The following is a 16,536-nucleotide window of genomic DNA, read 5'->3' on the forward strand; positions in this document are numbered from 1 at the left end:
GCAGTGACATCCTCAGATTGTGTTCTTGGTGGGGGAAAAAATAACACTACTGCTCCATGTATGCATCAGAACTACTGCCCATAGGCTTAGCCATAAAGGCTTATCTCTCTAACAACTTGTGTAACCCTTTTCTCCAACTAAGTACTCTAGCTACAGCCATAAAATAAGCAACGGAACCTTAGAAGACATATTTTACTTATCACCCATGTACTTAATGGAACAAAATATAGCCAGCTAGACAAATGACCAATTACTGTATGTAATGAACTTAGCCCAGCTTTCCAAGAGCTATGTAATATGCACGTGGAAGAGTCATGAATGCAGTGAAATAGGGATATGCAAACCTGGATATTTTTCCATGGTCTGTGTGTAAACCGACTGTATAAAAAAACTGCTATAAACACATTTAATTTCGCTTGCAGTTAAGGACATGTATTTAATATGTATAAGAACAAATCCAGAGATACCCATGTACATAGAACCACATGCACAAGAGCTTTTGTGCATATAGTTACTCAAATCTAGCTATCAATTCAACCGCACTCTATACACACATTTTTGCAGCTTTGTTTTGATCGTCCAGCTATGCTTCAGGCAGCCTATAGTCTTACACACTGTACCACCCATGTTAATGCTCGGATAATTAACTTGCCTATGAAACATTCAAAACTGTAACAATTACTCTGAATTATGAGATGTTCCTAACTTCTATGCTAAGCAATATGAAATACATAGACATACAGAAAGGCTAGAACAGGAGTGTGCATAGCCATCCTGAACTGCATATCAAAAATACCCAAGGGACTGAGATGTTAGGAAAGATTATTAGTTGCCAGGCTGAAAAGGAAATGCCCTGGGGAAGAGCAGAGGGAAGACAAACACACACAGCCAGCAGTAAAACCGCTTAGAGATAGGGAGATTGAACTCAAAAAAGGACTTTAAATTATATATATATATATATATATATGTTGGCTGCACTATTTAAAATGTTATGCTTTCCTAAAATACTATGTGTAAAAAGAAAGCTCCCATAACTGTATTTTCATTTTGTTCACCACTGTAGTACAAATGATGTTGATGCAGATGTAACCAGGTCACATTTAAAACGCATTCTACTCATACTTTTCTTTCAAGAAACTGTATTTACTGTATTTGTACTGCCGATCTATGTGCACTAGAACCAAGATGATCATTTCAAAAGTAGACTAATCTTTTCTCCAAACTCAGTGAAATCTCAGAATTCCAGACACAGCTATTATGCTGAACACATTTCACAACTATGTAGAACACAGCTTTATTTTAAAATACCTACACAAACAGATTTCAAATATGTGAATATTTGAATCCAGATGCCATACATTTAAACAAGAATTAAGAACCTCATCCTAAAATCACATTCTTTACTTTATAAATAGATTACACATCTGTCAGACCCACACACACACATATACACTTGCATTGTTTGTAAGAAAATGATTAATTTGTCTGACAATGCACCATTTAGGGTTTAAGAGAAAAATAGTATTATCAACAGCAGCAGAAGTAAGCAAGACAAGATGTCCCCCATACATACAGAAAAATTACCAACCTGCATGAAAAATAACTGTGTTTTTCCTATACCCAGCAGGAAGACGAAGATTTTGGAGTAATCCTTTTGCAGTTAGACGAACATGCATGTTGGATAAGGAGAATTTCGGGGACCATAACATGTCTTCAGAGCAATTAGAAGAAGATCAAGCAGGAAACAGCCTCTGTGTACTGTCACATACTATATTTGTAACTCAGCACTGAGGCCACACAGTGGTTGGCCAGAAACACACACAAGCTCACAACACATCAAAAACCTTCCCTCTGTTCTGCACTGAGATTCCACAAATGGATGAAAAGCCAGGAGAATCCGAAAAGGCAGATGCTACATCCACAATGTAAATGCTGCTGGCAGTGTCTTCCCCCAGCAGATGCTGTACAACAAAGCTCACCCTTAGAATAAAACTGCTCTGTGATTCAGAAGACAAGCAGCTTCTAAATTACATCACAATGTTCATGATTAATCTACTAAGGGACCCAGGAGGGATGGGAAGGAGGAGGAGGAGGAGGAGGAAGTGGGTGGTCTCCCAAATTGAATATATCACCCAATAATGTCACACATCTCATTCCTCTTTCAATGCCGCTTGAGGAGAAGATTTAACGGTCCACAAGATGGATTATTCCTCATATAACCAAGGGGGTTTTCATCCTTTTTCATAGTTCTGAAATATGCTTACCCCAGCTTTGATAACCAATTATATTTTAGCACTTTCTAATCAGATACTAGTATTATTTACTGCTGTTCTTTATGTGAACAGTTCTCAGTGAGAATTCTTCACTCAGGGAACAAAAACATTCCCACAGTCAGGCTGGTTTTGCAGTTTCATGCCATTAAAAAAATGCATCGATTTAGTGATAGAGGCTGGTTCTCATGACATGCTAAGCCAAACCTTGGCTTAGCAAGACCACACAAGCCTGTGGCCTCCTGGAGAGGAGCTCACAAGCCTTTTGCTCCTCCCCAATCCTTTTTGCTGCAGAGCTGAGCTAAAACAAGGTTTGACTTAGCATGTTATCCAAACTGGGGTTCATGGTTAGACTCTCCTCGGCAACCATAAGCTGTAACCAGGAACAAATCTTTGCTTAGCTCTAAATGGTGCAGCAGCAAAAAGGACCAGGGAGGAGCAAAGCAGCTGTGAGCTGCTCTCCAGGAGCTGATGCAGTCTCATACTGTGGCTTAGCGTGTTATGCAAACCAGGCCACAGGGATTAAGTAACTGGTAGCCCTAATATGTCACATGCTTTAGACAGCACCCAAAAGGAAACTTGCCAATTCAGGAAGAAATATCAGATGGTTTTAAAAAAAAAATCCAATATTGAGCCATCATGCAAGCACCCAAAAGTCAATAGTTATATGTATATGTAGATACATATACATCTATGCAGTCTATACCTAGATGGGGCATGACGTATCCTAAACATATAATCGAGTTGCATAACAGGATTCAGCCTGTGAAATTGGCAGAAGGCTCCGGCTTGGCTTTCCTTCAATTACCCTGCACCCTCAAGTATTCAAAGGCAACCTTTGTTGTTGCTGCTGTGAAATCTGTTAACATGTTTCGGGGAAGGGCCATAGCTCAGTGGTAGAGCATCTGCCTTGCATGCAGAAGGTCCCAGATTCAACACCCAATGGCATCTCCAGATAGGCCTGGGAGAGACTCTTGCCCTGGAGAGCAAGACAATTCTGAATTAGATGGACAAATGGTCTTACTCAATATAAAGCAGCTTTCTATGTTCCTAATCTTGATAACAATATGGGAATATAAACTACAGCAATTCTCCAGAACTGTCTTCAGCCTCATGCAAAATACACAAATTTCTTACACAAAAGTCTTTATTGCTATTGTCTGGCTCAAGGAATCCATTTGTTTCACTTAAGGCTGGAGACAGATCTAGAGAACTGATAGATTTGAGAATAAGAATGGACAATTAGCAGTGTAGGTTTCTTCATCCCAACATCCCTAGGTATAGCCTAAAGCCTGCATTGCACCTAGGAGAGCCTAATCCTGTTACCTCTTCCCACACTAATGTCTTAAGAATGATACTAATGCAGACTTTATTTATTTAATTTCAAGGCTGTGCATGCCCTGGTCACCTCTCGTCTAGACTACTGTAATGCGCTCTACGTGGGGTTACCCTTGAAAACGACCCGGAAATTACAACTTGTACAGAATGCAGCGGCGCGCTTACTTACCAACAGCCGCCGCCGGGACCACATTACGCCAGTATTATTTGATCTACACTGGCTACCGGTTGTTTTCCGGGCCTGATTCAAGGTGTTGGTTTTAACCTTTAAAACCCTGTACGGTTTCGGCCCAGCTTACCTGAAAGAGCGCCTCCACCGCCACCAACTATGCCGCCCAACTAGATCAGCCACACAAGGCCTTCTCTCAATCCCGCCAACCAAAATAGTTAGGTTGGTGGGTACTAGGGAGAGAGCCTTTTCTGTGGTGGCCCCCACTCTCTGGAACTCCCTCCCATGTGACCTTCGACATGCCCCTTCCCTAGACGTATTCCGCAAGGCCCTGAAGATGTGGCTATTCCAACAGGCCTTTGAGGTCCTTGGGAGGGGTAAATCTCCTTAATCTTGTCATCTATCATATGCTGTTAATATAATTGTTTTTATATGTATTGATGACTGTCCAGTATTTTTATTTATTGTTATTAATATGACTGCATTGTAATAGTTGTATTTTATCTCATTTTAATGTACGTCGCCTAGAGTGGCCATTTGCCAGATAGGTGACAAACAAATTAAATATTATTATTATTATTATTATTTAACACACATTGTGTCTTCCAAAGAGTTCTGGGAACTGTAGTTTGCCCCTCACAATCCCCACCACACCTTAAACTACAGTTCCAAGAAATTAAATGTACGGTACGTACACGATCCAAAACTGCTTCTCTCCCCTGCGCCTTTAATACCCTTCTCCTGTTGAAATGTTGCGGAGGCTTGAATGTTTGCTCACTATTTTGTTACATTTTTGGTTGACCTTTTCTAAGCGACAACATATAAATTTTAATATTTTATCCTAAACTTTTTCACATGATATCCAGCTAAGTCGTATTCAGAGTAGCTAGTTTAAGAGCAGCAGAGAGTGCAAATATAGCTTAAGTCTGAAATCCTATGCATATTTATTTGGAGTAATTCTCCTTGAACTAAAAAAGAACTAAGTCTGCCTAGAACTGAGGCATATGAATTCTAGGCTACTGGCTTCTTCTGCTCATGTTTATCCAGACTGCAACAGCAACGGTTTTGATACCAAAATGCAAGTTCTATTTGCTAATATTCAGTCAGCACAATCTTCTGTTAGAATAAAAAAATTGCTATTGTGCCCACTTAAAATAAAAGGGGGACATCTTATATGGTCTTGGGATGGAGTGGCAGACATCGGCCCTAGCTCAGGGGGCCAGGCCTTTCACCACTCAGCCCAGGTTGCCAACTGGAACACAACACGCTTGGCCTATGCCATATTGCGGACCACTATGCTGGAAAGCTCCAGGAGGTGGCCCCAGCAGATGGGCTGGGGGCAAGGCCATCAGGAGCGCTCTCTAATATCTCATCCTTGCCCTGCGCCTAGCTAGCCTCACTTGCTTGCTGTATTAATAAAGCTGTGATCTATTTTCACCCATAACTTGTTCTGTTGTCCTCTGTTCAGCCCCTGGGACTAAGGTGCTTTGTGCATGACACACAAGTCCTTACTAGACAGACCTTAAGAAGCCAAGGTGCTGTGTATTTGTGCTTAGCATTCCAGAGACCCTACCCAGAAATATGCTTCACACACATCCATCAAGCATTTTATTTCATTAACTCCTTTGTCACCTTGGCTGGTTCTCCCAAGCTGCCATTCCCTTTTCACTATGACTCTACGAAGTCATCCTGCTCTTGCACTATGTACAGATGTATTTTTGTAGTGGGTCTTCCTCCCCCATCCTTCACACTCCAACAGCTTCACTTGCTGGTAGGAGCCTTCAAGTTGCCCTATTTTAACTGCAGTCTCTCTTACTAACCCTGCACGAGTCAACGGGGAGATTAAATTTGTCAAAACCAAAGTATCCAGCAGTTTCTGGTATAGTGAGTTTCATTTGGGGAAAATTCTTTATTACCCTCCTAATCAGGAATGTTTTAGGTTTATAGGTGTTTGCTTTTAATACATAAAAAGGAAGGTGCACATCTGAGCATGTAGCCCTTTAAGGGAGGAAGCCAAATTTCATAACTGCTCTAGATATTGGGGGGGGGCAGCGGCAGAAGAGTGCATTATTGTCATTAGGTACTTTGAGGGTTGCAGTTCTCAATGGGCTTCTCTATTTTTTGCTTTTACAGAATCCGAAAAGTTATGTTACGGCAGATTAAAAAGTGAACACACAAATGTCAGGCAATAGTTCCACAACACTTCACCGCCCCACCATCTCTAAAAAACTATTTCGTTCATCACCCAAAAGACACACAATTTAATGTACCAATTCTTCCCAAGTTAACCTTTTTAATTTTAATTAACCACCTAACCCTGCAATATGCGTTCCAACCACAGGCAAACCCAGGTCCCAGCTGCAATCATGGAACTCCCTCTGGAGACAGCCACCCAGTTGAGTGTGAAGAGAAATTTCCTTTCCATACTTCAACGAGGGAAAAGGAGCGAGTGGCAGCCACCAGTAATAGGACTATTGCTGGCTGTGAGGTGAATGACTTGAGCCTCCACAGCCCTTCTTTATAGCACCTGTCACCTATTTCTGCACCGGGACAACTGCAGCCTGTTGAGGAACCAGAAGGTCGAGCCAGCTATCCCCACCCTGGAGAGCAGCTGTAAGAACTTGGAAGTCTGCATCTGTGTTGGAATTATTTTTAAGATTTTTAAAAAGATTTTTTTAAAGTTTAGTTCAGTCAGGTAATAGCCCGGTAGAGTTAAAATGAGTAAATAGTTTAGTCAAAATAGGCTCCCACCACTTCAAGAAATCTTTAAAGAGTTCTGGCGGTATCATATCTTCCCCCGGTGCCTTACCCATCTTTAATGTGGAGATAAGGGAGCCGATTTGCGCCACTGTGACCGTAGGCCGCTGAGGCAAGTCGGCCAACTCAGGGAGAGGGCAGGACTCATTATTAACAAACAGGGATGTATACAGATTGCTGTAGTGATCATACCAAACTGAGGCTGGTATTTGGCCCACTATTATTTGACTGTGTGCCCGCATCCCTATGGCCACCAGGTCCCAGAACAGATGCTCATTTCCATCCGTGACCGCCTGTTCTAATACTTGCCATTGTGATCGGGCATACCGATCCTTCTTCCGTTTTAACAGTGCTTTGTAGGCAGATCGGAGGTACGCCAAGCGATCATGGGCAAACATCCCAGGATTTCTAATTGCCAGGCGGGCATATTTCACCAGCAGTCTCTTAGCAGCTTTACATTCCTGATCATACCATCTATTGCCCCTACGCCAATAGCTCTTAAATTGTTTTGCCTGGATCAGCATGGGTCTCAATAAAGATAGCATGAGCTGATATGATGTGAGAACGTTAAATTTAATTTTAAAGATATTTTAAGATGTTTTTGTTTTCAAGATGTCTTTAGTGTTTTATAATTTGTTCCTTCCTCTGGGAAGAAGGGCGAGATATACATTTTAAAGAGAAAAAGAAAAAAACCTTGCTTAAAAAACAGTCTCAATCCTCATTTATAGGAGTCTTTATTTCTATTTTCTTTTCTGCTCATTCTAAGATGCAAAATGCATCGGCTGCTCTCAGATCTCCAAACATCCTTGTAATACTATCCCCATGATAATCAACATTTGCTATACTGTATATCAAAAATGCTGTTACGAACAAAGAGTTAGCTACAGCACTGTTGTACTTGCCTCATATTGCATATACAGTAACTGTTAGTCCATTTACATCCATGAATATTTGTGGTGTACTAATTAATCCTGATTCAATAAACAGAGAATCAGTCTTAGATGATGTGATACTAGTAGGGATGTGCTAGAATTCTGCCCAATTTGGACCTGAATTTTCCATCAATTCACTTATTTGCTATCGTTGCAGATCAGATTTTTATGTAGCGATTTTTTGTGACTATTTTCAGAAACGTTTTTAAAAACCTGCATCTAAACCACTGATAGTAATATTGATGTTTTATCAATTTCATTTCAAAACTGTTATTTTTAAAAATATTAATATTTTTCCAAGGGGAAGAAGCAGTGGCTTGTGGACAAAGAATGAACTCGAATCATTATCAGCCTGTTAGGTCAACAGAATACTGTTGAACCAGCACCATCCAAGGGATCCCATCCCTAGATACTAGTAATCATTATTAACATCCAATTATTGAGTCAACAGGAAGAAGCCTTGAAGAGCAACTGACAACGTTAACAACATATTTACATCTATGAGTTGAGGAATCCATCATCAGTAAGACATCTGTAATTAACATTTCATGCTATAAGTAACACTTCCAATTCAGCATATATTATTCATCTCTCTTGGATGACACACAGAATCATTAAAACAAATTAAGGTTTTGCCAAATTTATTATTTATTGCTGAGCTCTAAAACTGAAGGTACGCATATAAGGTGATGAAATGCCAAGGGAATGTCTAACTATATGTAGATCACTAGCTTAACCTCTATATAGCTGTTGACCATCATAGACAAATATATGAGGGATATACTGCTCAATTATATTTGGAGTTATATGTTAAACTACTACATCAAATGCCATCAATTCTAATGTTTTAGTTCTATACTCCCTTATAGGTTACATAGGATTCAGAATAAGTCAGTTTAGCAAATCTGGTTGGTAAATTGTGTTTGGTTCTCCACGTTTAAAGTTAATCCAAATATGATAGTGAACATGTCATTTATAATTTTGTATATCTTCTTTAAAGATTAAATGTCAGGCACACATGGAAGGGCCAATTGGGATCAGGATTGCAGCACAGAGAGGTTAACTTATTCCTCCCATGCCACAGTCCCAACACAAAATGTCCCCCTGAAGCTGCTATAGTTGAACAGAAAGGACACTCCCATTGATGCCTCTTACTTCTGTGGAATGCTGTTTCAATAGAACTGCCTGTTCTAGAGGGACAAACCTGTACAGTGTTTAAACATGCTTGGTCTATTGCCATGTGTATGCCTGACAATTACATCTTCAGAACCACAGTTTGATTGTAAGTACTATGGACAGACTTTTTTATGGGCATGACTCTTGGGAGCAGTAAATGTATATTCACAATTGAAAAAGTGGAATATGAACTTTACATTTAGCTAAAAAGGTTTAAAAAAAAGATCAGCAACTTGAGAATTTGGGCTCTTTTCTTTTTCTGAATTTTAGGAAGGTATCTGCAGCCATTGGAAGTTTTTAAACACTCTTGTGGGTGGGTATCAACCAGAAATTCACAAGAAATGACAAACATTTGGAAGATTATCCTTGCAAAGTATGATCCAATACAGCAACTTTTCTGAGCATTTAATTCTGGACAAATATCTGTATTTCAAAAACTGAGAAGGAGCTAGTGTTCTATGGATTGGTTACAAAATTGGCCTAAAAGATCCTGCTGAATTATAACATTTCATTCTTCTTGTATTATTTCATTTGAGGTTTCTGAACAAAACTATATATTGGGCATAAAAACTTCTATTCGAGAGCATTGTTTTTACATGGCATTATTAGATTAAAGCAAGTTGTGTGTCTGGGAGAAATTACAAAAGGGAAAATAAGGGAGTTATTCCCTTAATAGCTCCCTTATTCTCCCTTTTGTAATAGGGAGAATAGAATAAGAACAGAATAAAATAAGGGAGTTATTAGAATATTAGAATTAGTTATTAGAATATGGGAGTCATTCCCAAAAGGAAGCTTCCCGTACTGCACTGTAGGTGGGGAACTATCTCTGAACTCTTCATTGCTGCACGTGCGCATAGGTTAACCCTTCAACATACTATATTGGGCAGGGAGGGGGGAAAGAATTTGGATTGGGTGATCTGTATTTAATGGAGCACATTTCCCCCACTTACTCCCACTTCAGAATCTGTTAAGTTGTTAGGGTAGGGATATGGTGCTTCTGGCTTTTCAGATGTTGCCGCACTACAACTCCCATCTCCTTTGACCATTGGCCATGCTAGCCAGGGCTGATGGGAGTTGGGGCCCATCAACAACTGGAGGAAAGCAGGTTCCCCATCCTTGTGTTAAGGAGTAACTCCTTCATGGCTTAAACAGTCCTTGGGAGGTACTTGAACGGAAGCATCTTTCACTTCTGGAAAGTGAGGATAACACTGCAGCTCTGTGCCATAAGTGTGCATCCCCAACCACAATTTCCTCCCCATATCCCACTTTAAACCCTAGGCTGAAGAAAAGTAAATGGCAGAAAGCAAACTTAATGGTCTGCAGACACACTGAAAGCTGGCACCTGTGCTCTGCCTTCACTGCCAGAGCTTATTACATGTATATCCTGCCTTTTCTCCAAGGAGCTCGATGTGCTTCTTCCCATTTTATCTTCACAACTACCCATAATGGGATGAGGGATAGCAAATGCCCCAATATCCAGTGAGCTTCATGCCTATTTGGGAGCCCCAAGGGGTTGAGCCCCAAGTCTCCCCCATTCTATTTAAGCATCTACATAATGCATTTGTTTCTGCATACCAGGGTTTCTCCCCCAGTTAGGTATGCAGACCCCACCCCTTTATCTCTGCATAGGCCCATTTCAATGCCATAGTGGTCAGCACAGAGCCATGCCCACAACGTTATTAGAGGGAAAGATAAATTGATTTACTACTACTATTAGATGCTCAAGCTTACATACAGACACATAATATTTTTAGTTTATCATGGATGTTTGTTTATAATTACAAATTTATTCAACAGAAACACTCATGATGACTATAACTTTGTATGCAAATCATACTCCTGGTTTACTGTGAGGCACAGGCACATTTCTTATTCACAGTGAGCTAGATGAGGTTTTCTTCTCCATATTGGAAACTAACAGGAAGAAAGGATTATGATCTGCATGCACTTGCTTCTTGGCTTTCCAGAAGCATCCAGGTAGTCAGCGGGAAACAGGATGTGGGGTTTGGTTTAACCTAGCAGTATTTTGTTTTTATATTGTGCTCTCTTATGCAACTGTAGCTGTATGTGCTTCTGTATCACAACCACAAGGGCAGGGCTGATTATGTAGGTCTTTTCCACTAGATTCATGCAGAGCCAAGACGAAAGGTGATTATCAGGTGGGAAAGACCCATACAGTCATCCTTGCCCACATGTTTGTGATACACACATAGACACACCTCACAGCAGTATGACATAGCACATAGAGAAGTGGCTCCCGTTAGACTCAGTGTGCAAGTGAATAGGCTGAAGCATTCCTAAAACAAGCCCAACACTCTCTTATGGTTCAATGTTGCAGAAGAAAAGTACTAAATGGATAAGCCATTCTTCTAGAAAAGCTTGTCTTCCATTACTTATATTCTCATTAATGAACTCTTGATATGTTTCCATGGGATCCATGGCTCTTCCCAGATGCTGATGAAACCACTGGTCTAGATAATGTATCTCAAGTTCCTACAGAAATCAGAGTAGGTATAATTACAAAGTCCTTTCTCCTTCAAACGTGTAGAGGGAAAGCCCAACTTTAAATAAATAAATAAATTGTTGTAAATGCAAATATGGAAAAATAAGATGTATACCTGAATCTGTTACTGTGCACAACAATCCAAAGCACCCATTTACAAACTTTTGATACATTCTTTTAGTAAAGTGATTTGTTAGTTCCAAAAGCAATTCCAGCAACAGCAGTTGGGGTTTTTATTAACCAAACCAAAGTAAAAGTTAATTACACGGCAGCCATTCTCAGTAAACATATAAAGGCCATATTTCTACAAATACAAAGCACCTATTGGAATCAACTCCTACTTCCGCAGTTAGGAATTCCCAAGCATACCTTACATGAAACACATCTCATAAATTGTCAGCTATCTTTCATTGCTTTGTAGTACATTTCAAGCAGCATGTTCACTACATGTTCAGAAGCACAACAAATCCATGTTCCTGGGTAATTTACATTCTACATTTTGATGGTACAGAAGACAGATGGAAGTGAGGATAACAAAGAGCTATGAGGACTTACACTCATAGTAGTAACAGTAGGTTTGAGCTTTTAAGTTGTTTATACAACAACTGTCATTCCATAAGGTTACATTTTAAAGATATATACTAGAGGTGGGGAGCCTCAGGCCCAGACAGCAAATGTGGCCATATAAAAAAATGTGATAAACAAAAATGCTGAAGTTCTTACAAGATGCTTCACCCAGAACAGCAGCAACATAGAGTACACGTAGATCAGCACAATATATTCAGTGTGCAGGAGTGCTTATATAAACTCACCAGAACTGAATGTGGACAATAAACTTCGAGGTACATTTTGTCCTGAAGGCCCTGCAAAAGACAAAAATGTAACTTGACATGTCACATCTTTTTAATGAAATAAACTGCATACATTAGCAAGATACCCTGTAGCCCAAACTACACCTTGCAGGCAACACACCTAAGCGATAGCCTGATAGCTCTTTTTATAAAAAACAACCCCCCCACAGAAAACGTTGCTTCAGAAAGCGGCAGTTACAAATAGGTAAGTCGGAGGAGCACTTATCCCTTTCCCCAACCACAGCACTGCTGCAAATTATTTTTTTCTTCCCAGTGACTCATCATCACCACAATATTCCATATGCATGTTTGGAGGGAACTCACACATGTAGGGTAGAGCAAAGAACTAACAAGTGGAGATAACTGACTCGCTTCTCTCAGTTGCCTTCACCCACCCTGCTAAAAAAGGAACTGTCAGGCAACTGTTACATGTGTTTGTGTGTAATGTGTATTTTGGCCTTAAGTGGATTTTCTCTATAAACTCTTCAGACTTCCCTCTAGATGATTTTTCAAGTACTGAGAACTGTGGTTATATAGTAAAAGGATTTTAAAAGTAGAGATACGCAAAATCTGTTGGAATAGGCAAACTTGCATGTTCCCTTGTAAAAGGTAGATGTTCCCTTTAAGGGATAGTTGGGGAAATATCCCATATACCTGTTTACCATGATGTAACTTCCTAATGGGTGGGATTAGTTACCTGGCTTCCTCCTCCTTTGTCCTGGGGATTCCTGCATAATCTCCATTACTGAGCTTTTTACCTCTGGGAGAGGCCGCATGGCAGATGCTCTCCTGAGAGCATCACTACCGAAGACTAAAATTGACTAAGACTTCTACTTTTTCTTTCATCTAAACTAGAGCCTATGTTTCCTGAACATATGAAAGGGTTGTGAGTAAATATTCGTTATCTTTTTACTTAAGAAAGTTGTGTCTGCAGTTATTTGTGCCTAGGGAAAGGTGGGCTGGTTTATATTCTCACTCTGCTGCTTGAGTTTATATCTCTGCTAAGAAATAGGACCATGAAATCATTTCCTATTTCATTTTATATTTTTTAAAATACCAAACAAAATCTTCCCAATTATATATTTTGCCTTGCTGAGAAGTGACATAGTATGTTATCGGAAAAAGTGAATAGGCAATTATTAGTAGGATATGATTTTCCAAACTGTAATATTGCATTCTATTTCATTAGTAGCATTATCATGTATTGTTCCCATTTAAAACAGTAAGGGTTCATTTTTCTGCATTGTTTCTACTTTGGATTTTTTCTTTTTTATACACAAAAATATATTCTCTTTTTTAAAAAACACTAACCCTAGTTTGGGACTAGCGAAGAAAAGTAGCTTAATTATGCATGGTTCCTTATACTACTATACATTGTCTTGTCTTGTTTACATCCTTCCTCATTTTGTATAATTTGTTAAAATGAACAAAAAGTCACCAGGTTTTTTCCCACAAGTTTGTAACAATTGTTTGGAAATCTGCTGCTTTATTCATGACATTTATCTACAAATACAAATGTGCAATTTTCACTTTAGGAACAGCAAAGTCTCAGATATTCACCACACCCCTAGCAAGCAGGTAGAATAAATGGCGTAAATGATGCCATCATCATAGATACTGCAATTTATACATGCACCTATAACCATTTCTCCCCAGTGAAATAGGCATAAACTTAAATTTAAAGAACACTTGTCTTATTCTAGTAAGTGAGAAAACAAGTGCATAGGTATACATGCATTAGTCACCAATGCTAAAATACCCTGGGTTGAGCATCATAGACAGAACTCAAGACTAGCCATACTTCCTAACTGAGGTTTGATATACTGTGTAAGCACCATGCTGGTTAATTGATCCATAAGCCATTTGAATAGAAGATGTTAGAGATACATAGAAAGTCTTGCGGCCTTCATTATAACATTAAAACAAAAAAATGGAATTAATACTTTACCCAACTGCTGATTCCCTCTTGGATCTCTGGTTTTCCTTCCTGGAAGAAGTGACCCAGATGATTTTGACACACATTGGCTCACTGAGCCTAACTTGTTTTTTACCCCTAAAAAAATTAAAAATCCATCAAATACCTTAGAATTTGGTCTAATTAATCTATCCCCTAAACCAGTGTTCTTCAGCCTTGTAGGCCAACAATGTCTGGGGACTCAGCCCCAGCCAGCTTAGCCAATGGCCAAGGATAACGCAGTCCAACAACATCTGAGGACCCAAGTATCCTAAAGTAACATTAGATTAACAGCATATACATTTTTAAAAGGTTAGTAGAATTGCAACCATATACACTGACTCACAATGAAGGGGAATTACCCTCTGAAACTCTGCAGAGCCATTGCCATCAGTGTAGACAATATTGACCTAGATAGATCAATGGTCTGAGTCAGAATACGGCAGCTTCCTGTGTTGTTATTGTTTATTTTATTTATAAAAATATTGTATATTGCTATTTCATTAAAAACATCAAAGCAGTTTACAACATGTTAAAAACAACAACATAGAATAAAAACATGTAAAAAAATAAAAACAAATATCAACTGCGAAAAAAGCATCTTAATTGTCTGCATAAGCCTGGAGGAACAGAAAGGTTTTCAGCAGGCACTTAAAAGTTAAAACAGAAGGTGCCTACTGAATCTCTTTTGGCAGAGCATTCCAAAGAACTGGGCCAATGATACTGAAGACTTAATTTTGTGTCAATGTTAAAGGAGCCTCGCCAACTTAAGGGACAATCAAAGCGCTCCTGCAGATCATCTCAGAGATCGAGCTGGGATATAAGGGTTCACAAGGTCCCTAAGATACCCTGGACCTAATTCAGGGCTTTGTAAATTAATACAAGGACCTTGAATCTGGCTCAGTAGCAGATGGGCAGCCAGTGCAAATATTTTAAAAGTGGTGTCACATGTTGTTGGTCATGTACTCCCATCAGCAATCTGGCCACCGCATTTTGCATCAGCTGGAGCTGCTGAACCATTATATTCCTAATGCCGCCCTGGGCTCTTGCTGGGAGGAAGGGCGGGCTATCAATAAATAAATAAATAAATAAATAAATATTAAACTGCTGCCACACCATGCCCCCTTGCCATAATGCCTAGGTGGGCGTAATGCATGATATTATATAACAATGTTGTACATTGCCTCATCCCAAATCAATGATAGTAGTAGAGATGGGACCATGCACAACATGGTGTCTTATCATGCATCCTGTTCAAGAAGGAATTACAAAGGGGGATGGGGAGAAGGACACAAAGTAGCCACAGCAGGGTTCTGAGTATTTCCTTTACCTATAGGGACTTTTGAAAGTTGTGGTCAGCCTTCATCCAGGTTACTATTCTCATCTTTGCTTGAACCAGAAAATACACCACAGTCCATTTCCAACTTAGCAAAGTAATTATGATGGCATGAGGTTGTGTTTTTTTCTGGCCATTTAAGGATAACAAATGCAGCTACAGTAGTTTCAAGGTGCTCTTTCCCCCATCCACCAAGATTACCACCTTATTTTGATATTCTGTTAGAAGAGTTCACATGACAGGTGTTTAATCAGTGGTTCTCAGCTACAATTAGCCAATCCTTCATCAACATGCCAGCACTGATGGTAATTTGGTAGCTTTCCCATCTCATATCCCTTATTGAGTGAAAACTTATGCTTAATTTTGAACGACAAGAACTCAATCTTTCCTCTTCTTAATTTCGCAATATTACTTCTCAAATGAACTCTGAACTCCTTGCTCTACTTGGGACTGTTTCTCATGCTTGAAGAAAACCATAGAAGTTGGAGATGAGATACCTTTTGGGGTGTTTTTCACGGAAAGCACTCTCGGCCTGGGCACAGGCTTTGGAGTGATGGATTCAGCTGCACCATTTTGACAAGTAGATTTTGAAGGCCATTCCCCATTCTTGATGATAATTGTGGCACTTGTAGCTATTAAGGAAAGATATAACCCATAAGACTCTTAGGAAATTCAGTTTAAGTACTGCATGCCAAGAATAATGTTCAAAATATTAATATTCTGATATTCTAGATTGCTATAGAGTTGTCTCCATGTTACGCTGCAGCAGAAAAAACAACAAAGACTTGTGGCACCTTAAAGATTAACATATTTATTATGGCATAAGCTTTCAAATGTATGAAGTATTACCCTCAGTTATCAGGAATGTAGTTGTCTCTACATGGGTAGTAAATGGATGGCATTAAATATGGTATTTCTACCAATGGTAAGATAGACCTAGCGTCAGGTATCACAAAGCTTGAAAGAGGAACCCCTATCTATCCTTGTTGATAAACTGCTCATACCTTTGACCCAGGGACACAAAGGAACCAACGACACAGGCACTGTGTAAATGTTTCCAAGGTAATGCGCATATGATCCATTTGTGTACATACGTGTAGTTCATTTACCAGTCCCAACACACACACTTACTTGTGTGAGGGACACCCTCTTCCAAAGTTGCATGTGCAGCTAAGGGACTGTCTGATTCAATAGTGCCATAATGTTTAATCTTTCCTAGTTTTAGTAAGACAAAGGATCATATTCTCATA

The 16,536-nt window shown here is 39.5% G+C and overlaps 1 protein-coding gene across 6 annotated transcripts in view; it reads right to left on the reverse strand.

Annotated features, from left to right (window-relative positions):
- MTUS1 (microtubule associated scaffold protein 1) overlaps nt 1-16,536 on the reverse strand; it is a 149,317-nt gene that overhangs the window by 71,920 nt on the left and 60,861 nt on the right. For 4 of the 6 annotated variants that reach the window (XM_061583529.1, XM_061583527.1, XM_061583525.1 and 1 more), the window contains 3 exons: nt 15,784-15,918; nt 13,945-14,049; nt 11,958-12,008 (listed from right to left, as the gene is read on the reverse strand). In XM_061583529.1, coding sequence (XP_061439513.1) covers nt 11,958-12,008; nt 13,945-14,049; nt 15,784-15,918 — 291 coding nt within the window. Of the gene's footprint in view, nt 1-1,588; nt 1,725-11,957; nt 12,009-13,944; nt 14,050-15,783; nt 15,919-16,536 lie in introns of those variants that run through there. The other 2 variants (XM_061583528.1, XM_061583531.1) reach the window with 2 other exon arrangements.

The sequence above is a fragment of the Rhineura floridana genome, chromosome 9 (assembly GCF_030035675.1).
Source record: "Rhineura floridana isolate rRhiFlo1 chromosome 9, rRhiFlo1.hap2, whole genome shotgun sequence".
Classification (NCBI taxonomy): domain Eukaryota; kingdom Metazoa; phylum Chordata; class Lepidosauria; order Squamata; family Rhineuridae; genus Rhineura; species Rhineura floridana.